Source organism: Centropristis striata, chromosome 24 (assembly GCF_030273125.1).
Source record: "Centropristis striata isolate RG_2023a ecotype Rhode Island chromosome 24, C.striata_1.0, whole genome shotgun sequence".
Classification (NCBI taxonomy): Eukaryota; Metazoa; Chordata; class Actinopteri; order Perciformes; family Serranidae; genus Centropristis; species Centropristis striata.
Window position 1 is genome coordinate 19,802,756 of NC_081540.1, and position 26,014 is coordinate 19,828,769.

A 26,014-nucleotide genomic window follows, 5' to 3' on the forward strand; every position below is an offset into this window, starting at 1 on the left:
TTTGAACATTTTATAAAAAGCTTGTAACGGCTCTGTCTCTTTTTTGTCGATGGGGACTTTCACAAAGGTAGGAAAGATTCATTAAATTCTGTAACATACATATTTGGGTTTTTTTTTCAAAGTTATTTGTTGTGAATAGGTCAAACTGCATAGTTTCACAGTTAAAGTGTTTTGTTTAACTAGCTTTTTGGATAATCACTGACTTTTGCAGAATAAATTAGAAATCACAATCATGGTGTGAAGTTACCACCAGCCAAGTGCTGGTAAAATGTGACTACTCAGTTTGCTTCATTTACCAGCTGTTGTCTGATAACAGTGATTCCATTTAATCAGTTAATAATTAGTGTTCACTGTATAATACATTTTTTCTCTTTCTCAAAGGTTGGATTTATTATGATGATCTTTATAGTTCATGGTCGTGGCCTGTTGTTTAGCTTCTTCAAACTCTGTTTATGTGGTATTTAGTTCTGTCATGTGGTCTTTCGGTTTCTGTCACGTAATGCAGAAGTAATGTGTGTCGATTTGCTGAGGAAGTTATTGGACGGCACACTTCCACTTACAGTCAGTTTAAAGTCAATACTGCAACAAAATGTCCCACTGTGCTGTTCTCTGTCTCTTCTTTCTCTCTGGTGTCTTTCAAAAAGGTAGGAAAGATTCATTAGTGTTCTGTAATGTTTAAGTTGGTTTTAAAGATGTTTGTGGACAGATTAAACTGCTTAGTTTCACATATGACAACAGTTCAGTTATGTGCTTTATTTAACTAACTTGTCAGATAATCACTGACTTTTGCAGAATAAATAATAATTCACAATCATGGTTGTAAATAACCACCAGCCAAGTGCTGGTAAAGTGTGGCTACTCAGTTTGCTTCATTTAGCAGCTCTCTGTTGAGAGACCAGACATTTTAACCCATTGAAGCCTGGAAAGCAGATACGTCGTTTTGTAGTATTTGTATAAGCTCTCAAAATACTTTTTGAATTTTATTTCTATCTGCTACAGAGGCTGAAAAATCTATTATTTAGTTGAATCGTTGACACTTCTGTTGAATTTCCAGAAAAACTTCAGGTTTTAGGGGCTAATTTTAAAGTCGCCCAGAGGTTTTACAGGCGTTTCAGGCGTCAATGGGTTAATCTAGCAGCCACTGTAGGAGTTGAACAAAAAAACTCACTGCTGACAGTGAGTTACAGTCATCTGTAACAGACGCAACTTTCCTTTAATGTCCTCCTGCAGGTCTAGCAGCTCTGATAGAAACTCAGCAGACTGTGCTGGCAGCAGTGGGAGAAGAGGCTCAGTTAAACTGTCAGCTGATGAATGATGAAGATTTTCTGCAAGTCATATGGTGGAAAATTTTACCTGATGAGGAGCAGCATCTTGCTATGTACGACAAATACTTTGGTCCACGAGTAAATCCTGACTTCAGAGATAAAATTGAAGTTATCTGTGAAGCTGGACTGCTGAACTGCTCCTTAGTCATCAAGAACATGACGGAGCAGGATGAAGGATGCTATCACTGTGTGTTCAACACTGAGTCTAAAGATGCTTTCAATGGTACAACCTGCCTCAGAGTCCAAGGTAAGATCTTTATACTTTATTATTACAGACACCTCTGTATTATTTCTCTCTTCTGTAATGACAGTAGAAACCCTACTACTGCTTAATCACAATTTAAACCTGATTCATCATTCACATTATACAGTAACATGTGACTAATGAGTTTTATACAAACTAACATCAGTGCACTGATTCAAGATGTTTATGTATTTAGGGCCTCGGGGCAATCGCACCGAGCACTGGTCCCATACAGCAATAGCTGTAGGGACCAGTAAGTTGTAAGTTGCGAAAAACTGCCCAAAATTTTGCATTGAAATGAATGGGATGGCCGAAAGAAACTGAGCAAAAAAGAACATTGATTGAAGATTTTCAGACGTCTACTTCTCCGGCATAATTCTACCTAGAGTATCCATTTAAACTTTAAACAGTAGACACAAGTCTTGTGTATCGGTGTATTAATTTGCATTTCGATAGTTCATATAGTTTTTTATCAATCCCTGTTCAATGACCATGATCATTTTTGGAGAAATTCTGAGATTATAATGGGTGTGTATTGCACGGAATGTTCGTGTCAGAGTGTGTGATGTCATCGCTCAGAGTGTGGAGGGAGAGGTAAAACTGTCAAAAAATAAATTTGAAAACTGCGCTCCAGGCCGCAAATTCCACTCTACAGAAATAATTTATACATAGAAATGTAGGAAAATTTGTCTTCTCACTCACAATCCTCTGATAAAGCTGTCAGAGTTATAGTTTGGGCGTACGACGCAAAGATGCGCCACCAAAACCACCAACAGCCTCATTGGCTCCCATATTAAAAACGCAGGAAGATTTCAGAAAAAGTGAGATTTAACTGTTTTTTTAGATCGCTCTAACAAAGCTATTTTTTCATTTTTCTTAAAAAAAAAACATATGTAGAGGTTCAGGAAGAACTCAGGACGCTCAAAGTGAAGTCGGATCAATGATAGGTATTATGGTTTTGCCAAAAATGCTTTCTGTTCAAGGCCAGAAATTTCACTCTGCCCACCTCTGGCTGCTTTCACTGTGCCAGAAGATTCCACAGCTGTTAATTCCGTTGATTGCTCTGCTCTGATTGGTCGACCCCACGCTTTGATGCTTTGATGTTATTACAGTTACAGATACACACACACACACACACAAACTGGTCATTTAATGTAATAACAGTTAAAGATACACGCACACACACACACACACACACACACACACACTGGTCATTTAATGTAATAACAGTTAAAGATACATGCACGCACACACACACTGGTAATTTAATGTAATAACAGTTAAATATACACGCACGCACACACACACTGGTCATTTAATATAATAACAGTTAAAGATACACACACTGGTCATTTAATGTAATAACAGTTAAAGATACACACACTGGTCATTTAATGTAATAACAGTTAAAGATACACGCATGCACACACACACACACACACACACACATGCGCGCGTAAGCGCGCACACTCCTCCAGATACAAATGTTTCACACACACATTTTGAGGTTAAAGGGCATAGGTTGCTGTATAAATAAATACTTGAAGAGGAATGCTTGTTGTAGGTGTGCTCCTTGTATATTATATAGTATCATAACATTACTAGTATTAATTGTTTGAAATCTCTGAAGAATCTCATCATAGTGTACACACACCGGCAGTAGCCCCCGTGGCCCTTTCAAAATTTCCCCCAGAGGAAATTTTCTAGTTTTATATCTTATATTTCTTTCATACACGGACTAACAGAGACGAGCTGTGTTCAGTCTCCTGCAGACAAACAGCCTCCACCGTGTGCTGCTGAGGTCAACAGCTGTGGTGATATTTGCAAACTTTATGATGTGAATGTTGTTAAATGTTGCAGAGTGATCATGAGTCAACAGTGAATATTCAGGGACTCTGATTGGTTTCTGATTGGTTTGAGGGAAAGAGGACGATGGAGGAATGATCTGATTTACAGGGAACAGCTTTGTAGCCACGGACATATTTAATGAAAAGTTTACTCTCAGACACTGATGTCTATGTAACGAAACAATTCATGTGATATTTTTTTTAATCTCTTCTCTGCAGAGCTGCATGGCCCCGTCCTCCATGTGAGAGCCTCAGACTCTCCTGAAGAGACAGTTGTGTCCTGCTGGGCCACAGGTGGACCTGCTCCCACAGTAACACTGACTGTCCCTCACTACAACTCTAGCAGAGTCACCAACAGCAACGGGACAGTCACTGTCACCACCACAGCTCTGCTGTCTGCTCTCCACCATGAGAGCAGACAGGTTGGATGTGTGGTGCGATGGTCCTCTGGTCCTCTGATAGAGGTGTCCACCATCATTCCTGCTGACAAATGGATGTCTTTTCGTGAGAAACATTTCCAAACTCTCACATATAAAGATCAGTATTAACATTATAGCTCCTGTGGTTTTATGTTTGTGTGTCTTTGTGTTTCTGACAGTGATTTTATTAAGTTAGACTTCATGTTGTCCCAGATCAATATTTTCTATCTAATCTGTAATTTTATGAATATAACTAATTTTCTTCTTTACTTACAGCACCTGCTTTGATCCTTTCATGTATCATGATTCTCAATGTTCTTTCTGTTGCTGTATGCATCATTTACCTGCAGCGGCGGTGTCAACATCATAACAGGTAATTTGAACCTTTTAACTCAACACCTGTCTCACACATGGACTGTATATAAAGATAGAAGACATGACCAAACCTCTCCATCGCCCCCTGGTGGCTGGCTGCAGTATAGGTCATAAGTCCCGCCCCTCCATGTTAGTGGATGGGACATGAGCCAAACTATAAACTCAAAGTAGAGGTCTAATACATTTCTCCCAGAGATGGTTTCTGTCATTATCAGTAGTTCTAATAACACTGATGTTTGTTCGCTTCGTCTTTTCTTTATACAGTCTGTGGTCCCACAGTTAATATGTAATGATTCATTGGGATCTTTTAGACAAAAATAAATGTTGGCTCAGCACTGACTTTTCTTAAATCCTTCAGTCCGTCTGACAGGGACTCTGAGGAGACTGAGACAACACAAAGACCAGCCAAAGAGACTAATAAGTAAGTAATTTTTACTTGCATCAGTTCCTCCATAATGAATGTTATTATTATTAATGACGCCAATTGTGATGCTCTTTACACTTCATGGACCATTGTGTACTCATAGTCTGCATGTTTGTCCACATGCTGTGATTTTGAAACTGATATCTGGATTTCATTTGAAGGGTCAGAACACCTTTAAAGAAGTCAATGGAGAAGGATTGGCTCCAGATGTCTTCTGTGAAGAGAGAAAAACAGAATGCAGTGATCTAAAACCATCATCTTCTGTAAGGAGGAGTTTGATGATGAGTTTTAATCAGAGTGAACTAATTAGTACTACAAAATAACCCATAAGACTGTAGTACCATCACAGAGAAGGTTGGAAAGTGCTCAAAGAGACTCATATTTCAATATTACTCAGTCATCATGTTCAAAAGATTAATGTACATTGTATAGTTTTTAAAACATCTGTAATATAATTAAGATATATTTGCATTCTTTGTTTTGTACTTTTAAAGAGATTTTCTTTCTCAACTAAAATGTGTTTAAATTCACGGCTGCTTTTTGTATTTTGTATCTAGACTGAATCATGACAATATTAAAATGACATGGGACTGTATATATTGTATATACTATTATATTATATAAATAAAATGAATGTTGTCTGAGATAATCTATGTCTTAAGGATCATATGTATCATTAGTGTGAGAGCAGTGCAGAGTGGTGGTGAGTGACTCTTATTTACTATCATGCAAATGGAGCCAGACCAGCTAGCACAACAACTGGCTGTCAACAAAGAACAGAAACTCAGATTCAGACAGAAGGATCAAAGATGCAACTTTTCATTGAGTCTTACCAGAGTTTCTGTGTGTAGTGACAAACATGTGGGTTATAAAGAGTCCACACTAGAGCTTCTCTGATGTAAAACACTGAGCAGAGTGACAGTGAATGCAGCACAGTGCAATAGAACAGGTTTGCTTTGTGTTTTGATGAAAATAAGAAATGCTGGAGGAGCTATGGCGCCCTCTAGTGTGTTTTTGTGGAAGATCACATGAGTCCTCCACCAGGAGTTTAATCAATTATTTGCACAGGAAATTAGGACTTTATTCATTTCTTTGATCTACTAAATTGAGATGCGAAACAAAAAAGTGATTGTTTTTTTTGTTGAATTAGCACATCTGGCTTTATGTACCTGCAACGTTTAAATTGCATTATAGACATCCTGCATTCAAACTCCTACAAAATAAAAGCACTCATTTTGCAGACTGGACAATTTCTGAATAATATATCTATAATGTTGCCCTGGAAATATCTTCCCTCTAAAACACGAGTTAAAACCACAGACTGCCTCTTTACAGCAGCAGGAAGAGGTGGAGTCTGGTCAAGTGCCAGCTTCAACTTCTGGCGGGAGATTGTTATCAGTGGTTCACTCTGGCACAAACATGGCACAGCGTGCAGTCCTGTTTCTCTTTTGTGCTCTGGGACTCTTTCAGAAAGGTGAGAGAAATATGATACAGTAATGTGTTTCATGATATTTATACAGTGTTCAACTTTTACTTTATTTTATTGAACTGAAGCACAGCAAAGTTGCAAATTAAATCCAACTGAATATGAACCATTTAATCTGCTGCAGGTGTTTTTTACCCTCCAGAACAGGTCGAAGTGTAAATATTGTTACTTTTTATAATGATGAATAAAATTTTTAAATATACTCCGTTATTACCATATATTAAATGGTGTTTTTTTAAATGTAGATTTGTTTATTTAGTTTCTATATCAACATTACTAATGATAATTATAATAGTAATTATAGCAAAAACCCTGATAGTAAGCAGGTCTGTGTGTGTGTGTGTGTGTGTGTGTTATATTCTAGGTGTTCCTGTATTTGATATTCAGAGTTAGTGACTGAGTAATATCTTTCTAAATTTCTTCATGTGTGTGGTGCTGCAGGTGTATCTTCTCCTGTTTGTGTTGTGTCTCCTGCAGGTCTAGCAGCTCTGATAGAAACTCAGCAGACTGTGCTGGCAGCAGTGGGAGAAGAGGCTCAGTTAAACTGTAAACTGATGCAACATAGAGATGTTCTGCAAGTCACATGGCAGAAACTTTTACCTGATGAGGAGCAGAATCTTGCTTCTAACAACAAATATTTTGGTCAGAAAGTAAATTCTGATTTAAGAGATAAAATGGAGTTTAAATATGTTGGACTGCTGAGCTGCTCCATAGTTATCAGGAATGTAACAGAGGAGGATGAAGGATGCTATCACTGTTTGTTCAACACCTACCCTGAAGGAGCTCTCACTGCTACAACCTGCCTCAGACTCTATGGTAAGATCTTTACATCATTATTACAGTTTAATAAGCCTCTCTACTTTATTAACTATGTGATATTTAAATCTCTTCAGAGCTGCATGGCCCCGTCCTCCATGTGAGAGCCTCAGACTCTCCTGAAGAGACAGTTGTGTCCTGCTGGGCCACAGGTGGACCTGCTCCCACAGTAACACTGACTGTCCCTCACTACAACTCTAGCAGAGTCACCAACAGCAACGGGACAGTCACTGTCACCACCACAGCTCTGCTGTCTGCTCTCCACCACAACACCACACAGGTTAACTGTACAGCACACGTGTCCTCTGGTCCTCACAGAGAGGTGGCCACCATCATTCCTGCAGGAAAACAGTCGTCTGTTGCTGGTGAGAAACATTTTCAAAGATCAGTATTTACTTTATAGTTTGTCTTTTGCATTTGTTTTCCAGGTTATGAGGAAGTTGGGTCAGATAACAGTGATCACAGTCAATGATGTGTCAGTACATTGTTGCTTATTTTTTTCATTTTTTTTTCAAAGGTCGGACTCGGATCATAACGTTTCTCCTATTCTCCATATTTGTGGCCTGTTGTTTTGCTGCTGCAGCCAAATGTTTCCTGCATAAACAAAGAAATCACAACAGGTAGTTATTTCACTCAATATCCATGTGTCTTAGTCTTTGTGAGTTTTTAATGTTTGTCCTGTTTTAACTTCTGAAATCCTTCAGTCTGTCTCACAGCAGACCTGAGATGAATGAGAAGCCTCAGACTACAATCAGTGACATCTATCAGTAAGAATTTATTAATATACAACAGTAAAGAATCTGAAGAATGACAATATGGTCTCACTTTGCCATACACAAACTGTATGTTGATATTGTGATATTTACTAGACGTGTAAATGAAATTCTGATGCATTTCACTTTACTCTAGTCTTAACCCCTTAACGCCTGCTGTCGCAAATATGCGACAAACCGTTTGACTCAGTCAACCAGCCGAGATAGCGTGTGCATTCCCCCAATGCCGGTTGAATACCTGCTGTTGCAGGTTTATATAAATAAACGAGGGTGAATAAATAAAACATTGTTTTTTCACTGTTATATTACTGTGTTATTGTTATCCTATTATTGACCATTATGCCTGTTGTCGCAAATTTGCAACATACCAAAATTTCTATTTATTTTTTGTGCAAAAGTGAAATTAATAATCTCAACATTATTTACCATCTACTTAAAGGCAAAAACACACATAAAACATTTTTTTATATACAGCTATATAAATTCAGGCGTTAAGGGGTTAACTTTGAATCAGTGTGTACTCATTGTCAGCCTGTTTATCCATATAAATTGGTCAGTATCATTCAGTTTTCACCTTATTTATTTAGTAATAAAACATAAATATTTGTCCTGTTTAAAGGGCCCAGGAACCTGAGGACAGAGAAAACCAAAATGTGGCACATTCAACAATAAGGAGATTTTGTAATCCTCTGGATTAACAGTTTATGTGTAACTGTGTGAGGAGGTGACAGTTAGCATTAAGGTTGGTTTGAGTCAACTCTATAGAGACTCACAATAACTCTAAAGACTGACTGATATTGAACTGAAATATAAGACTGTTCATTATTTATTATTTTTGTTTTTTAACAACATACAATTCCATGTTAGATCTATTTTTAGTTGTATATGAGGATGACTGGCAACAAGCAAAGATACTGACTGATATTTTATACTATTATTGTTCTTTTTGTTGTTTTGTGGCATTTTGCACTTCATCTTGTTGTCAACATGTTTATCTTTTGGTTGCTTTAAAAAATATATTATAGTTAAGAAAGCATTTCATTAACCTCTTGCACAATGTAGTGTGTCGTACATCTGTTTCATGAACGGCACTTCACTTTACTTCCTGTCAAACAGAAATGTTATCTTAGCTTCCAGTGATCACATTACTTCATTTTTCACAGTTAGCGTTATACATACTGTATGATTCACCTTTTGTTTAATATTTTTGCACTTCTTATCATTTCTATAATCACCTCTGTGTCTTAAAACACTGAGATCAGTCAGCTAACATGAGCTTAGCTGGCTACTACAACAAAGAAAAGCACCGTCAGGATTATGAGAGTGTTTACCTCTAGAGAGTTTATTTTGGTCCTTGTTTGCTTTTCATCAGTTAGTTTTTATTTCTCCTCCATGAGCTTTCACTCCTTTCCAGCTGATGCTGAGCCAGAGCGACCTAACATTAACTAAAATGTCTGTGGTTTTGGATAAAAGCGTCTGCTAAATGACATTGTAGAATTGTAGCATGCTAGCGAGGCTACGTTAACGGTGCTTGCAGAACAAACTCATTTTGAGTTAGTTTGTTAAATGTTTATCTTACAAATAGTTTTTACACATTTTTACTGTAATATGTTTTAACAGACAGTCCTAATCTGCTGAGTTATCTTCTCCCTTCCTTGTTTCTCAGCTTCACGGGTTTTTGCAAATATAGAAATTATATATAAAATGTTATTTCCTCTGCAGCTTTTTGTGATTTATAGTCAACGGAGCATTTTGGAACATTTGTTCCTTTAATATAGTGTTAATTTTTAATTTAGTAATATAATTGAGATTTGTTTCACATGTATTTATTGTTGTAGGAATGCATTTGATAAATAAATGCATGTATCTTGGTTTTGTCTTTGTTAAATTTTGTTTATTTGAAATAAACATTTTGTTAAAAGTGCTTTTGTTTGCTTTTTCTGTTTTTTGTTAATTTTGTCATAGACCTGATTCTTAAGGATCATCTGTGGTTACTTTTTGAAGTATAGATATTTTTTTAAAGTCTTAAAGAACTTAAACTAAACAGAGTATCCTAGAGTACTGTGTAAATAAGGTATACTACAGTGTATGAGAGTAGTGCAAATAATTCTTGTCTTTTAATCTCCAGTATTTCTTGTTTGAGAGTTGACTTCTTTTAGATATTGGGGAAAAAATGACATTTGTTGCATGCATGGAGGCTACAGCTCCCTTTAACTTCATAATTAAGTGGGATCCTTACAAGTTTACAGTTTAATTAATTTGATGCACAAATAAAACTAAATAATAACTAAATAATGAACTAGTATCAGGCATAAAACATCATCTGCACCAACAGTCCTCTATCGCACGAAAGCGAAAGTAATTTCTGAGGTTGACATGGAATGGACCGTACCACTGTGCGGGGCAATAGGGGACAAACGACCCCACGCTCTGTTAATACAGCGTTTAAAGAGCATTGTTTATAAAGTAACACGTTAATTTGACACTCAGTTAATTAATATTTGAAAAAGTTATAGGCGTATATGTCCTCTGAGGATAATCTTTCACGTCGTACTTTTATAGTGACACCCCTCGACCGATAATGGTCTGGTCTACATGAGCACCTGCATTTACAGTTGTAAAGTTTGAATTTCAGCGCGTAGTGTAACAACAACATGTGTAACGGTCAGATCCTGTCGCTCCTTTTGCTGTCTTCGGTCTTTCAAACAGGTAGGTAACTTTGAATTAAAGTCTGTGATAATGTTAAAGTTATTTCTTGTAAATATTTTAAACTGAATTGTTTCACACGTGTCAGTTCTGGTCTCTTATTTGTGCTTTATTTAACGAGCATGTCACATTTCATTACTAGCTGCTTATAACGTCAGAGCTGCAACAATTAGTTGACTTATCCATTAGAAAAACATTTTTTTTAAATTAAAATAAAATGTTCTGTCTTTAGCCTCTTAATGTGGAAAATGTGTGCATTTCTATTTCTTTATAACTGATTAAAATTAGAGATATTCCTCAGATTTTAAAAAGTTGGGATGGACTTTTTTTTTTTTTTTTTTTTACAATTTTCTGATTATTTTTTTCTCTCCACCAAATGATTAATCAAGGAAATAATCAGCAGATTGATCACTCGTGAAAATTAGTTGCAAACATGGTTGCTTATTGAATTGCATGTGACAATGTGGGTCAGTAGCCTCGGTTGCTCTTAATAACTGATAATTAATGTCCTCCTGCAGGTCTAGCAGCTCTGATAGAAACTCAGCAGACTGTGCTGGCAGCAGTGGGAGAAGAGGCTCAGTTAAACTGTCAGCTGATGAAAGAGAAAGATGTTCTGCAAGTCACATGGCAGAAACTTTTACCTGACAAGGAGCAGAATCTTGCTTCTAACAACAAATACTTTGGTCAGAAAGTAAATCCTGACTTTATAGATAAAATGGAGTTTAAATATGTTGGACTGCTGAGCTGCTCCATAGTTATCAGGAATGTAACAGAGGAGGATGAAGGATGCTATCACTGTTTGTTCAACACCTACCCTGAAGGAGCTCTCACTGCTACAACCTGCCTCACACTCTATGGTAAGATCTTTACATCGTTACTACATTTTACAAGCCTCTCTCCTTTATTAGGGCCTCGGGGCAATCGCACCGAGCACTGGTCCCTACAGCAATAGCTGTAGGGACCAGTGCTCGGGGCGAAGCGTTGCAGGACAAATTATATATCAAAACGTGCGGTTTGATCGGGATTGGTGTGCTATTACTTTTCTCTACAGAATATGAATTTTTCGCGACGTAAATGAGGAAAAAGAACAATAATTGGAGATCTTTAAACGTCTACTTCTCCGGCATAATTTCACCTAGAGACTCCATTTAAACTTTAAACAGTAGACACAAGTCTTGTGTATCGGTGTATTAATCCACGTTTCGATAGGTCATATAGTTTTTTATCAATCCCTGTTCAATGATCATGATCATTTTTGGAGAAATTCTGAGATTATAATGGGTGTGTATTGCACGGAATGTTCGTGTCACAGTGTGTGATGTCATTGCTCAGAGTGTAGAGGGAGAGGTAAAACTGTCAAAAAATAAATTTTAAAACTGCGCTCCAGGCCGCAAATTCCACTCTACAGAAATAATTTATACATAGAAATGTAGGAAAATTTGTCTTCTCACTCACAATCCTCTGGTAAAGCTGTCAGAGTTATAGTTTGGGCGTACGACGCACAGATGATCCACCAACACCACCAACAGCCTCATTGGCTCCCATATTAAAAACGCAGGGAGATTTCGGAAAAAGGAGATGGAACAGTTTTTTTAGATCACTCTAACAAAGCTATTTTTTAATTTTTCTTAAAAAAATCATATGTAGACGTTCAGGAAGAACTCAGGACGCTCAAAGCGAAGTCAGATCAATGATAGGTGTTATGGTTTTGCCAAAAATGCTTTCTGTTCGAGGCCAGAAATTCCAGTCCACCTCTGGCTGCTGTCACTCTTTCGGAACTTTAACAGGTGGTATCAGTTAATTCTGTTGATTGCTTTGATCTTTGATGTGATTACAGTTACAGATACACACACACATGCGCGTAAGCGTGCACACTCCTCACATATGCATACACATGCTTCAAACACACACGTGCACACACACAAAGGTAACTTTATGTGATTTTAATTACACACACACACACACACACACACAGGTAACTTTATGTGATTTTAATTACACACACACACACACACATACACACACACAAACACACACACACACACACATTTTGAGGTTAAAGGGCATAGTTTGAAATCTCTGAAGAATCTCATCATAGTGTACACACACCGGCAGTAGCCCCCGTGGCCCTTTCAGAATTTCCCCAGAGGAAATTTTCCAGTTAATGATGTGATATTTAAATCTCTTCAGAGCTGCATGGCCCCGTCCTCCATGTGAGAGCCTCAGACTCTCCTGAAGAGACAGTTGTGTCCTGCTGGGCCACAGGTGGACCTGCTCCCACAGTAACACTGACTGTCTCTCACTACAACTCTAGCAGAGTCACCAACAGCAACGGGACAGTCACTGTCACCACCACAGCTCTGCTGTCTGCTCTCCACCACAACACCACACAGGTTAACTGTACAGCACACGTGTCCTCTGGTCCTCACAGAGAGGTGGCCACCATCATTCCTGCTGATGGTGAGGAACATTTACAGACTCACACATTTAAAGATCAGTATTTACTTTATAGCTCATGTCTTTTGTTTTTGTTTTCCAGGTTTTCATGAGGAAATTTGGTCGGATAACAGTGATCGCCGTAAGTTAATGTTTAAATAAATATTCAGTCCTTTGTTGCTTCAAAACTGTAAAGTGCATTTGTTCCTCAAAGGTCTGACTTGGATCATAAAGTGTCTCCTACTACCCATGTTTGTGGCCTGTTGTTTTGCTGTGACAGTCACTATGTTCATCCATCAACGAAAAAATCATAAAAGGTATTTATTTCTCTCAATATCCATGTGTCTTAGTCTTTCAGTTTTTAATGTTTGTCCTGCTCTAACTTCTGAAATCCTTCAGTCTGTCTCACAGAGAAACTGAGATGAATGAGATGATGAAACTACAATCAGTGACGACAATCAGTAAGAATTTCTTTAAATGATTTAAATGATTTACTCTGTTGTATATTGTCTCATTTTGCCAAACACAAACTGTTTATTGATAGAGTGATATTTACTGCATGTGTAAATTAAATTCTGATGATTCTGATTCACTTTACTCTTGACTTTGAATCAGTGTGTTCTCATTGTCAGCATGTTTAATATTAGTTTAGTAATAAAACATAAATAAATGTTTTTAAGGCCCCCAGATCCTCTAGTCCCACAGAGAGACCAGATCAGACAACGATCATCTCCTGAGAAGACCAAAGAAAGAGAAAACCAAAATGTGCCACATTCAACAATATGAGACTATAAACTCACTGATTAACACAGTTTATGTGTGACAGTGTTAGGAAATGGCAGCTATCATGAAGGTTGGTTTGAGTCGAGTTATAGAGACTCAGAATAACTCCAAAGACTGACAGATATTCTGACAGAACTGAAATATTACACTGTTTGTTTGTTTTTTGTTTTTAAAACAACACGATACAATTCCATGTTGAATGTATTCTTAATTATACTTGATGACCCAAACAACAAGCAAAGCATCACATGCACTCTTTCATAATCAGAGCGTTTATCTTCTGGTTATTCGAAAATATCATGTATTTAATAAGAAAACACTCTGGACTACAAATATAATGTGTAAAAGGTTAATGACTTTGTGAAATTCTGTAAATAAATGTGTTTTTGTTTTTTACTTTGATGCCAGCAAAATGTTGCAACACCTGTAAACAATGAACCTAATTATAATCTGAACTTTTCAGTATTTTTCATGAGTCAATTGTGTTACAGAATGGTGCTATAGAAATTATGTATTACATGTTACTTCCTCTTGCAGCTTTGTGTGATTTATACTCAACATAGTATTTTTGAAACGTCTGTAGTATCATTTAGATTTATTGTTTTACATTTATTCATTGTAGGAATGTATTTGGGAAACAAATACATCTATCGTTGTTTTGCCTTTGTCATTTTTTTATTTGAAATAAACTTTGGTTTGATTTTCTACAAATTCTTGTTTATTTTCTTTTTCTGTATTTTTCAAATTTAGTCACAAACATGACTCTTAAGGATTATCAGTAGTTACTTTTCAAAGTATAAATTTAGGGGAAAAAGAAAAAGAATATATTAAACAACTTAAAGTTAGTATTCCCAGAGTTTCTGTGTAGTGACAAACATGTGGGTTATAAAGAGTCACATTAGAGCTTCTCTGATAAGTTAAACACTGAGCAGTTAAATTCCCTTTTTCAGAGGTACAGTGAATGCAGCACAGTGCAATAGTACAGGTGTGTATTGTGTGTTAATGAAAATAAGAAGTGCTGGTGGAGATATGGCGTCCTCTAGTGTGCTTTTGTGGAAGATTTCATGAGTCCTCTACCAGAAATTTTAATCAATTATTTGCACAGGAAATGAGAACTGTTTATTAATTTCTTTGATATATTAAGCTGGGATGTGAAAAGAGTGATCCCTTTAGATGTCATGATATACAAAATATATTAGTGATGGTAATTTTGCACTTCAATGTTCATTGTGTGTGTTAATTTAATTATTACTCAATGGACATCTATCTAACTGTTAAAGTACCTGCTGCATTTAGGTTAGTAATACTTTTTGCATCAATATCAAAACTCATATTTCAAACACTGGATTATTAATCCAACTATTAATTCCATATACGTATTTATTAAATTAATTGACCGATAATTAAAATGTAAATGCTTTCACTTGTCTGTAATGTTTTTTGTTGCAGTACTTATTTTCCTGAATGAAATATTTCAGAATCACTGACATCACTAACAAAAACGTAGATCGTAAATATTTTTTTACTTTTGTCCAGCAGCAGGAACTGGAGACGCGTCCATCCTTTATAGAAAATAAAATGTGGTGGCTAACTAACGCTTCACCGTTGGCTGCTTTGAATTTGTTCCGGCTCACCTGGAAGTTACATCACTGCAGGTGCAGGTATAAATGGCGGTGTGTGTTGGCGGGTTTGCTTCATGTTGGCGGTAGATTGAGATCAATGTCGGCTAATACTTTGTCTCAAAAATGTCACAGCCTGCAGTCCTGTTTCTCTTTTGTCCTCTGGGACTCTTTCAGAAAGGGGAGAGAAATATGATACAGTCATGTTTCCTGAGCTGTATGCACTGTTGACAATTTAATAATTAATCTAAATTGCTTTTTATGTTCATATATTTTATAGCATATTTTTTCAAATAAAACATAGAGAGAGATTTATTGCAGTTTTGTAGCTGATTAAATCCAACCGTTTCATAATGGTTCCCATGAGTTATCACCATATTTTTAATGTTTTTTAAGTCGATATGTGTTTATTTTGTCTCCATATCAATAGGCTGATTAAAATACTAATTATAACACTTTGTGTGTGTCCATCCTAACAGCACACAGGTTAACTGTACAGCACACGTGTCCTCTGGTCCTCACAGAGAGGTGTCCACCATCATTCCTGCTAATGGTGAGAAACATTTCCAAACTCACACATTTAAAGATCAGTATTTATTTTATAGCTCATGTCTTTTGTACTTGTTTTCCAGGTAAATCTGTGTCTGATAACAGTGATCCCAGTTAGATAATGTTCAGATGTAGTGTTAACATTTAATCAGTTAATAATTAGTGGTCAGTGTATAATATTATATTTTTTCTCTTTGTCAAAGGTTGGACTTATATCACAGTGAGCATGGCCACATCATGTGTTATATTAATCATTCTGAGATAAAGGAGATGCATGAAACTACAGTCAGTGACATCAATCAGTGAGAATTTCTTTATATTGTCATTCTTCAAACTCTTTACTCTGTTCTATATTCTCTCATTTTCCATACACACACGTATTATCCTCCTACCTTCCTGTTTATGTGATATTTAGTTCATGTGTAAATACAATTCTGATACATTTCACTTTACTCTTGATATTGAATCAGTGTGTAATTACTGGCAGCATGTTTATCCATATAACCTGAACAGTATTATTTAGCTATAGCCTCATTTATTTAGTAATCACATAATGTAGGTAAAAAAAAATTAAAAAAATAGAACCTTTAGTCGAGCGATCGGATCAGACTCCTGTGAAGACTCAAGAAAGAGAAAATGATAATGTGACACCTTCTACAACAAGGAGACCATCAAATTGACTGGATTAACACAGTTTTATGTGTAACTGTGAGGATTTACAGTTTTTCTTTATACTTTTGTATAGTATAGTATTTTTGAAACATTTGTAAAATAATGTAGATGCATTGGTTTACATGCATTCATTGTTGCAGGATGCATTTTGTAAACAAATATATCTATCTTTGTTTCTTCTTTGTCATTTTTTTAATTTCTTTAAATACATTTGGTTAGATTTTTTTAGCTTTTTCTATATTTTGGGATTTTTTTGTCATAGACATGAATCTTAAGGATTATCTGTGGTTACTTGTATAAAGTAAAGATAAAAAAAAAAATCTTTAAAAAATTAAACTAATCTGAGTAACCTATCCTGTGAATAAGGTATAATACAGTGTATGAGAGTAGTGCAAATATTTGTTTTTGTTTTATTAGTCTGATATTTCATGGTTGGAAGTTGTATTTATTTATTTCTAACGTCATAATTAAGTGGGTTCCTTAGAAGTTTACAGTTTATTAGGGCCTCGGGGCAATCTCCCCAGCACTGGTCCCATACAGCAATATCTGTAGGGACCAGTGCTGCACTACTGTTATACTGTGGATTTCTTCTTCTTCCTCTTCCGGACGCAATTTCGTCCCGCTACTAGTCCTACAACTTGAAGAGTTGCAGGACAAATTATATATCAAAACGTGCGGTTTGATCGGGATTGGTGTGCTATTACTTTTCTCTACAGAATACGAATTGTTTGCGACGCAAGTCACGAAAAACTGCCCAAAATTTTGCATTGAAATGAATGGGACAGCCGGAAAAAAATGAGCGAAAAAGAACAATAATTGGAGATATTTTAACGTCTACTTCTCCGGGATAATTTCACCTAGAGACTCCATTTAAACTTTAAACAGTAGACACAAGTCTTGTGTATCGGTGTATTAATCCACGTTTCGATAGGTCATATAGTTTTTTATCAATCCCTGTTCAATGACCATGATCATTTTTGGAGAAATTCTGAGATTATAATGGGTGTGTATTGCACGGAATGTTCGTGTCACAGTGTGTGACATCATCACCAGAGTGTAGAGGGAGAGAAAAAACTGTCAAAAAATAAATTTGAAAACTGCGCTCCAGGCCGCAAATTCCACTCTACAGAAATAATTTATACATAGAAACGTAGGAAAATTAGTCTTCTCCCTCACAATCCTCTGGTAAAGCTGTCAGAGTTATAGTTGTAACAATATGCCTCCGTCACATGAAAGTGAAAGTAATGTGTGCTGTACTTGCTGGTCAACATCCTGCAAGTAGAGGCAGTTTAAAGTCAACACAGTAACAACATGGCGAGTGCTGCTGTCCTCTGTCTCGTTTTTCTCTCTGCCGTCTTTCCAAAAGGTAGGAAATATTCATTAAATTCAGTAACAATATCACACGTTTTTGTTTGGTTTTAAAGGTATTTGTTGTAATTACATTTTATTTTTGCAACAGTCAGTGATTATCTGACAAACTAGTTAGACAAAGCACTTTTAAAAAGAGACTGAACTAAGCTGCTGATCTCACTGCTACCACCTGCCTCAGACTCTTTGGTAGTTCATCAGTTAATAATCTATAATTGCTGAGTGCATATCAAAATTGTATTTCTTTCTCAAAGGTCGGATCGAATGAGTCGTCGTATGTGTGCAGTAGGCCTATGACTCCATTTCCTGTGTAAATCATAACCACAATAAGCCACCTTCTACAACAAGACTGTAAGAGACGATAAAATTGACTGGAGGAACACAGTTTTATGTGTAACTGTATGAGAAAGTGACAGCTATCATAAAGAACGGACTGGACAGAGGTCTAGCTGCATCTGCAAATACAGTCAGTTCAAACAACAGTAACAACATGGCGCTCGGTGCAGTCGTCTTTTTTTTCTTTCTGTGGTCTTTCAAAAAGGTATAAATTAAACTCATTAACAACATTGCACGTTTTTTAGTTGGTTTTAAAGTTATTTGTTGTGGCTAGGTTAAACTGCATAGTTGACACGGGTGTAACAAACATTTTAAATGCTCTAGAATCTCCCATATTCCGTTTTATGCTTGACCTAAACTCATTTAGTCCCTATAAGCACACACACTGAGAGAAGAAGTGACTTCTCCAAAATGTGTGTGTGACTGGAAACAGAAATGTGAAAAAGTGGCTAATTTCAAAAAGTTTATTTTTTGTTACTTGGCTAAGTTAAAAGGGTGTCCTTTATTGCATTTAACCTGTTCTGACCAAAGTTCTTGAACAAATTAATATAAAACAAGTAACACATCGGGCTTTTAATGTGGAAAATGTGTGCATTTCTCTCTCTTTATATCTGATTAAAATGAGAGATATTCCTCAGATTTAAAAAAGCTGGGATAGACATTTTTCACTTTTTTCTGAATTTATTTAATTATTTTTACAACAGTGGATTAATCAAGACAATTTTCTAAAAGCAAAATTAGACCAAATGATTCATCTAGAAAATAATCAGCAGATTGATCATCTTTATTTTTATTGAATTACTTTTTATTGAATTGCATGTGACAATGTGGGTCAGTAGCCTCGGTTGCTCTTAATAACTGATGATTAATTTAATTCATGCAGGTCTAACAGCTCCGATAAAAACTCGGCAGACTGTGATGGCAGAAGGAGAAGAAGCCAGCTTTAACTGGGAGCTGATGCAAGTCACATGGCAGAAGATTTTACCTGATGGGGAGAAGAATCCCCCAACTTATGGCGAGTACTTTGGCCTTAGATTTCAACCAAAACTGAAGCTAAAGTCACCAGTCATAGTCATCAGGGCGGCGATGGGTGAAGATGAAGGTTTGTTCAACACCTACCCTGAAGATGCTCTCACCTGGTTCATAGAGGATGGTAAGATCCTTGTTGTCAAATATATCTCCATGAATCTGTCTTGTTGTTACTCTCACCACTAAATGTATTGAAATCTCTGTTCTCTGCAGAGATGTATGGAGCCGACTTCTATGTGAGATACTCAGACCATGTGAGAGCCTCAGACTCTCCTGAAGAGACAGTTGTGTCCTGCTGGGCCACAGGTGGACCTGCTCCCACAGTAACACTGACTGTCCCTCACTACAACTCTAGCAGAGTCACCAACAGCAACGGGACAGTCACTGTCACCACCACATCCAACCTGTCTGCTCTCCACCATGAGAGCAGACAGGTTGGATGTGTGGTGCGATGGTCCTCTGGTCCTCACAGAGAGGTGTCCACCCTGATTCCTGCTGATGGTGAGAAACATTTCCAGACTCACATGTTTAAAGATCAGTATTTACTTTATAGCTCATGTCTTTTGTTTTTGTTTGGTCAGATAACAGTGACCACAGTAAGTTAATGTTTAAATTAATATTCAGTCCATTGTTGCTTCAAAACTGTAAAGTGCATTTTTTCCTCAAAGGTCTGACTTGGATCATAAAGTGTCTCCTATCATCCATGATTGCCTATTTGATGATCATCAAAGCAGCAAGCAAAGATATAAATAAGTAAGAACGTTACTATTATTCTTATTATTACATGTGCATTTTGTTGCATCTTTGGACAGTAAATGACACTCTTGTGTTAAATCAATGTGAAAACTGCACCATGATTTCTAATGATCTACTCATATTATTTCTCGTAAATCTTCAACTTTTTTTCCTCGCAGATTTGCCACTTTAATCTCATAAATTTGTGACTTGTTTCTCGAAATATTACCCCTTCCCCGGGTCACGTATATATATATTTTTTAATTTAAAAAAAAAAAAATTTTCATACTTGGCACTAATACGCCCTCGTACAAGTAAACATCCAAGTATTCATTACATTACATTACATTACATGTCATTTAGCAGACGCTTTTGTCCAAAGCGACTTACAATAAGTGCATTCAACCTGATGGTACTAGACATAGACCACAGGAATCAAGTAAGTACATAACTTTAAGAGCTAACTGTCATTGCTACAGGAGTACTATATGTTAAAGAAGAAAAGAATAGAAAAGAAGAAGAAGAAGAAGAGCAAATTTTTTTTTTTTTTTTTTTTTTTAATATATATATGTATGTTAGGTGACCATGGCTTAACCGAGGTATTGTTGGAAGAGATAGGTCTTCAGCCTGCGGCGGAAGATGTACAGGCTGTCTGAGGTCCTGATGTCGGTGGGGAGCTCGTTCCACCATTTGGGAGCCAAGACAGAGAAAAGTCTGGAGGAGGTTTTGAGGCGAGTTGACCCACGGAGGGTGGGAGTCGCCAGCTGTTTGGCTGATGCAGAGCGGAGAGGACGGGCAGGGGTGTAGAGTTTGACAAGGTCCTGGATGTAAGTAGGACCTGAACCATTAGCAGCAGAGTACGCCAGAGCTAGAGTCTTGAAGCGTATCCGAGCAGCCACAGGTAGCCAGTGGAGGGAGCGGAGGAGGGGTGTTGTGTGTGAAAATTTGGGAAGATTGAAGACCAATCGAGCAGCTGCATTCTGGATGAGTTGCAGAGGTCGGATGGCTTTGGCAGGCAGACCTGCCATGAGGGAGTTGCAGTAGTCCAGGCGTGAGATGACCAGTGCCTGGACCAGGACCTGAGCTGCCTTCTGAGTGAGAAACGGGCGGATTCTCCTGATGTTATGCAGCAAGAATCTGCAAGATCTGGTAGTGGCGGTGATGTTTGTTGAGAGGGACAGCTGGTTGTCAAGAGTCACGCCAAGGTTTTTGGCGGTTTCTGTGGAGACAACCACTGTGTTCTGGACAGTGGTGTGGAGGTCAGAGGTCAGAGCCCTTCCCTGGGAGGTAAAGTAGCTCAGTCTTTCCCAGGTTGAGTTTGAGGTGGTGCGAGGACATCCACTGGGAGATGTCGGCCAGACATGCAGAGATACGTGCTGCTGCACGTGTTTCAGACTGGGGAAATGAGAAGATTAGCTGGGTGTCGTCGGCATAGCTATGATAGGAGAAGCCATGCGAGTGGATGAGGGAGCCAAGGGAGTTGGTGTAAATCGAGAAGAGGAGCGGACCAAGGACCGAGCCTTGAGGGAGCCCGGTGGTGAGTAGACAGGGTTCTGAAACAGAACCCCTCCAAGTTACACGGAAGGTGCGGTCCTTGAGGTAGGATTTGAGCAGAGAGAGGGCAGAGCCAGATACTCCCAGGTGGTGAAGGGTGGAGATGAGGATCTGGTGATCCACAGTGTCAAAAGCTGCAGAAAGGTCCAGTAGAACCACCACAGATGAGAGAGAGGCTGCCTTCGCCTTGTGAAGCTGTTCAGTCACAGCGAGAAGGGCAGTCTCTGTTGAGTGGCCCTTCTTAAAACCAGACTGGTGAGGGTCAAGGAGGTTGTGCCCATGCAGATAGCAGGATATTCATTTTGCATAATGGACAATTTCAAATTAATACATCTCTAATGTTGCCCTTTATTTTCTGGAGATATGTATTATGTAACATGAGTTCAAAACCAACAAATCCATCTTCTCTCTAAATCATGAGTTAAAACCACAGACTGTCTCTTTTGTCCAGCAGCAGGAAGAGTCGGAGACATGCAGGTCAAGTGCCAGCTTTCACATTTAGAGCACGTTGTCGGCAGATTGGTTCAGTGGTTCACTGTGGCGCAAAGATGGCACAGCGTGAATTCCTGTATCTCCTTTGTTCTCTGGGACTCTGTCAGGAAGGTGAGAGAAAGATGATAAAGTCATGTGTTTCATTAGCTTTATAAACTGTTCGACTTTTTACTTTATTTTATTTAACTGAAGCACAGCTGTGTGACTCCTGTATGTTCATGATTAATTGGGCAATGCACCTGAAGTTGGCGGGAATATATGTGGCTTGTGGCAAGAATTCCCGCCAACATGATATATCGTTTTCACACTGATGCAGAACAATATATATATATATATATATATATTCAGAGGGATAGTGACCCAGTAATATCTTTCCAAATTGCTTCATGTATGTGCAGGTGTATCTTCTCCTGTTTGTGTTGTGTCTCCTGCAGGTCAATCAGCTCTGATAGAAACTCAGCAGACTGTGCTGGCAGCAGAAGGAGAAGAGGCTCAGTTAAACTGTCAGCTGATGAAAGAGAAAGATGTTCAGCAAGTCACATGGTGGAAAATTTTACCTGACGGGGAGAAGAGTCTTGCATCTTCCCATGAAAAAAAAGGTCAAAAAGTGAATCCTGATTTTAGAGATAAAATGGAGTTTAAATATGTTGGACAGCTGAGCTGCTCCATAGTTATCAGGAATGTAACAGAGGAGGATGAAGGATGCTATCGCTGTTTGTTCAACACCTACCATGAAGGTGATCTCAATGGTACAACCTGCCTCAGACTCTATGGTAAGATCTTTACTGCATTATTACAGTTTAATAAGCCTCTCTACTTTATTAACTATGTGATATGTTAAATCTCTTCAGAGCTGCATGGCCCCGTCCTCCATGTGAGAGCCTCAGACTCTCCTGAAGAGACAGTTGTGTCCTGCTGGGCCACAGGTGGACCTGCTCCCACAGTAACACTGACTGTCCCTCACTACAACTCTAGCAGAGTCACCAACAGCAACGGGACAGTCACTGTCACCACCACAGCTCTGCTGTCTGCTCTCCACCACAACACCACACAGGTTAACTGTACAGCACACGTGTCCTCTGGTCCTCACAGAGAGGTGTCCACCATCATTCCTGCAGGAAAACAGTCGTCTGACGATGGTGAGAAACATTTCCAAAGATCAGTATTTACTTTATAGTTTGTCTTTTGCATTTGTTTTCCAGGTTATGAGGAAGTTGGGTCAGATAACAGTGTTATCATTGTTGCTTTTTTTCTTCTTTTTTTTTCAAAGGTCGGACTCGGATCATAAAGTGTCTCCTATTTTCCATATTTGTGGCCTGTTGTTTTGCTGCTGCAGCCAAAAGTTTCTTGTGTAAACAAAGAAATCACAACAGGTAGTTAATTCACTCAATATCCATGTGTCTTAGTCTTTGTGAGTTTTTAATGTTTGTCCTGTTCTAACTTCTGAAATCCTTCAGTCTGTCTCACAGAGAAACTGAGATGAATGAGATGATGAAACTACAATCAGTGACATCAATCAGTAAGAATTTTTTTACATGATTTACTCTGTTGTATATTGTCTCATTTTGCCAAACACAAACTGTTTATTGATATAGTGATATTTACTGCATGTGTAGATTAAATTCTGATGACTCTGATCCACTTTACTCTTGACTTTGAATCAGTGTGTTCTCATTGTCAGCATGTTTAATATTAGTTGAGTAATAAAACATGAATAAATGTTTTAAAGGCCCCCAGATCCTCTAGTCCCACAGAGAGACCAGATCAGACAACGATCATCTCCTGAGAAGACCAAAGAAAGAGAAAACCTAAATGTGGCACATTCAACAATATGAGACTATAAACTCACTGATTAACACAGTTTCTGTGTGACTGTGTGAGGAAATGGCAGCTATCATGAAGGTTGGTTTGAGTCGAGTTATAGAGACTCAGAATAACTCCAAAGACTGACAGATATTCTGACAGAATGAAATATTACACTGTTTGTTTGTTTTTTGTTTTCAAAACAATAACATACAATTCCATGTTGAATATATTCTTAATTATACTTGATGATGACCCAAACAACAAGCAAAGCATCACATGCACTCTTTCATAATCAGAGCGTTTATCTTCTGGTTATTGGAAAATATCATGTATTTAATAAGAAAACACTTAATGTCTTGACTCTGGACTACACATGTAATGTGTAAAATGTTAATGACTTTGTGGTGTTCTGTAAATAAATGTGTTTGGGGTTTTTTTTTTACTTTGATGCCAGCAAAATGTTGCAAAACCTGTAAACAATGAATCCAATTATAATCTGAACTTTTCAGTATTTTTTCATGAGTCCCATAAAAACAACTTTCAATTGTGTTACTGAACGGTGCTATAGAAATTATGTATTAAATGTTACTTCCTCTTGCAGCTTTGTGTGATTTATACTCAACAGAGTATTTTTGAAACGTCTGTAGTATCATTTAGATTTATTGTTTTACATTTATTCATTGTAGGAATGTATTTGGTAAACAAATACATCTATCTTTGTTTTGCCTTTGTCATTTTTTGTTTATTTGAAATAAACTTTGGTTTGATTTTGTACAAATTCTTGTTTTTTTTTCTGTATTTTGTGAATTTTGTCATAGACATGATTCTTAAGGATTATCGATAGTTACTTTTTAAAAAGTATACTTTTGAAAAAAAAAAATTAAGCTATTTAAACTTGCACGCAAGTATAACCAGTTATGTCTTAATTTTATTTATTACTCAAAGGACATCTTACTGCGTGCTTGTATTGTGTTAGTGTCTGCTGCATGTAGGTTAGTAATACTTTTTGCATCAATGTGAAAACTTATCTGTCAAACACTGGATTAATAAACCAACTATTAATTCCATATATGTATTTATTAATGTACCAATAATCAAAATATGATAAGTGCTTTCACTTCACGTCTGCAATGTTTTTTGTTGCTCTGGATTATATCTGTAAGAAATAATTGATTATCTGACTGGCAGGGTGTAAGACAATTCATAAAATGAATACTCCTTTAAAATGTGGGCTATCACTATTATTGTTTTTATTAATTCCATGCATATGTAGTGGTGAAAGAAGAAGTCAGAATCGTTGTAAACACAAGTAGTAACGTGGTAAAAAGAAAGAAGTGAAGATCCTGCATTCAAAATCCTAAAAAATAAAAGTACTTATTTTGCAGAATGAAACATTTCAGAAAAATATATCACTACCAAAAACGTAAATCTTTTTTTTTTCTTTTAGGCTGCACGAACTCAATAGGATCAGTTTAAACCGGACTGGAAAAGGAATATTTTCTCTTCACTTTTGTCCAGCAGCAGGAAGTGGAAGCACGCCGATCAATCAGGTGTCGTGCCAGAAAGTGATTGCCTGCCAGAATCTGATTTCTGGCCGCGGGAGCGCGCACGGCAGCCCGTTGAGCGGTAGCGTAAACACGTCTGCTTTTCTCTGGATTAAACAGTCTTAATATGCAGATACACACAACTGTATTATAATGTAATTATAGCAAAGGCATGTGGCTTCGAAAGTTTAACGTTTGTTGTTGCGTAATTATTACAACTGTGGCCAAAAGAAGTAGTTTGTAGTGAAATCAGACATAGCAACTACGTGATAGACACGTCTATTTCAGTTTTCACCTCGCAAAAACTGATTGAAGGCATAGTATAGTTACTGAGAGGTTATTTCTGCCTAAATATGACTTGATCTCATTCATCAGCTTCATAATGTAAACACTAGAGCTCACAGGACAGCTTGGAATCCCTTTAAAGCACCATTACAACACAAAATAGGCATTTTCACCTGCCAAAAATTGATTGAAGGCCAGATACAGTTACTCAAAGGTTATTTCTGCCTAAATATGACTTGATCTCATTCATGAACTTCATAATGTAAAGATCTGACCGCTCAACGGGCTGCCGTGCGCGCTCCCGCGGCCAGAAATCAGATTCTGGCAGGCAATCACTTTTTGGCACGACGCCGGGTTGCCTGGATATTACGTCACTAGAGGTGCAGCCTAT

General features: G+C 37.4%; 4 protein-coding genes across 4 annotated transcripts; all 4 read left to right on the forward strand.

Annotated features, from left to right (window-relative positions):
• The first annotated feature begins 554 nt into the window (after positions 1-554).
• Positions 555-5,717, forward strand: LOC131962785 (OX-2 membrane glycoprotein-like). Its single transcript, XM_059327863.1, has 6 exons — positions 555-644; positions 1,231-1,572; positions 3,636-3,920; positions 4,112-4,208; positions 4,569-4,631; positions 4,796-5,717. The coding sequence occupies exons 1-6, from the start codon at positions 590-592 to the stop codon at positions 4,881-4,883; spliced, it is 930 nt and encodes a 309-aa protein (XP_059183846.1). The 5' UTR covers positions 555-589; the 3' UTR covers positions 4,884-5,717.
• Positions 5,718-6,053: 336 nt separating this feature from the next.
• Positions 6,054-7,707, forward strand: LOC131962609 (OX-2 membrane glycoprotein-like). Its single transcript, XM_059327553.1, has 5 exons — positions 6,054-6,108; positions 6,562-6,936; positions 7,014-7,301; positions 7,454-7,556; positions 7,641-7,707. The coding sequence occupies exons 1-5, from the start codon at positions 6,054-6,056 to the stop codon at positions 7,705-7,707; spliced, it is 888 nt and encodes a 295-aa protein (XP_059183536.1).
• Positions 7,708-10,119: 2,412 nt separating this feature from the next.
• LOC131963009 (OX-2 membrane glycoprotein-like) lies at positions 10,120-14,339 on the forward strand. Its single transcript, XM_059328132.1, has 7 exons — positions 10,120-10,418; positions 10,934-11,272; positions 12,606-12,875; positions 12,955-12,993; positions 13,066-13,168; positions 13,251-13,312; positions 13,532-14,339. Exons 1-7 carry the CDS (start codon positions 10,364-10,366, stop codon positions 13,546-13,548), a joined length of 885 nt encoding a protein of 294 aa, XP_059184115.1. The 5' UTR covers positions 10,120-10,363; the 3' UTR covers positions 13,549-14,339.
• Positions 14,340-17,756: 3,417 nt separating this feature from the next.
• LOC131963006 (uncharacterized) lies at positions 17,757-24,566 on the forward strand. The gene is made up of 10 exons (XM_059328130.1): positions 17,757-17,840; positions 19,062-19,331; positions 19,421-19,708; positions 19,876-19,960; positions 21,948-22,099; positions 22,423-22,761; positions 22,840-23,127; positions 23,259-23,361; positions 23,446-23,507; positions 23,718-24,566. The coding sequence occupies exons 1-10, from the start codon at positions 17,786-17,788 to the stop codon at positions 23,732-23,734; spliced, it is 1,659 nt and encodes a 552-aa protein (XP_059184113.1). The 5' UTR covers positions 17,757-17,785; the 3' UTR covers positions 23,735-24,566.
• Positions 24,567-26,014: the final 1,448 nt, after the last annotated feature.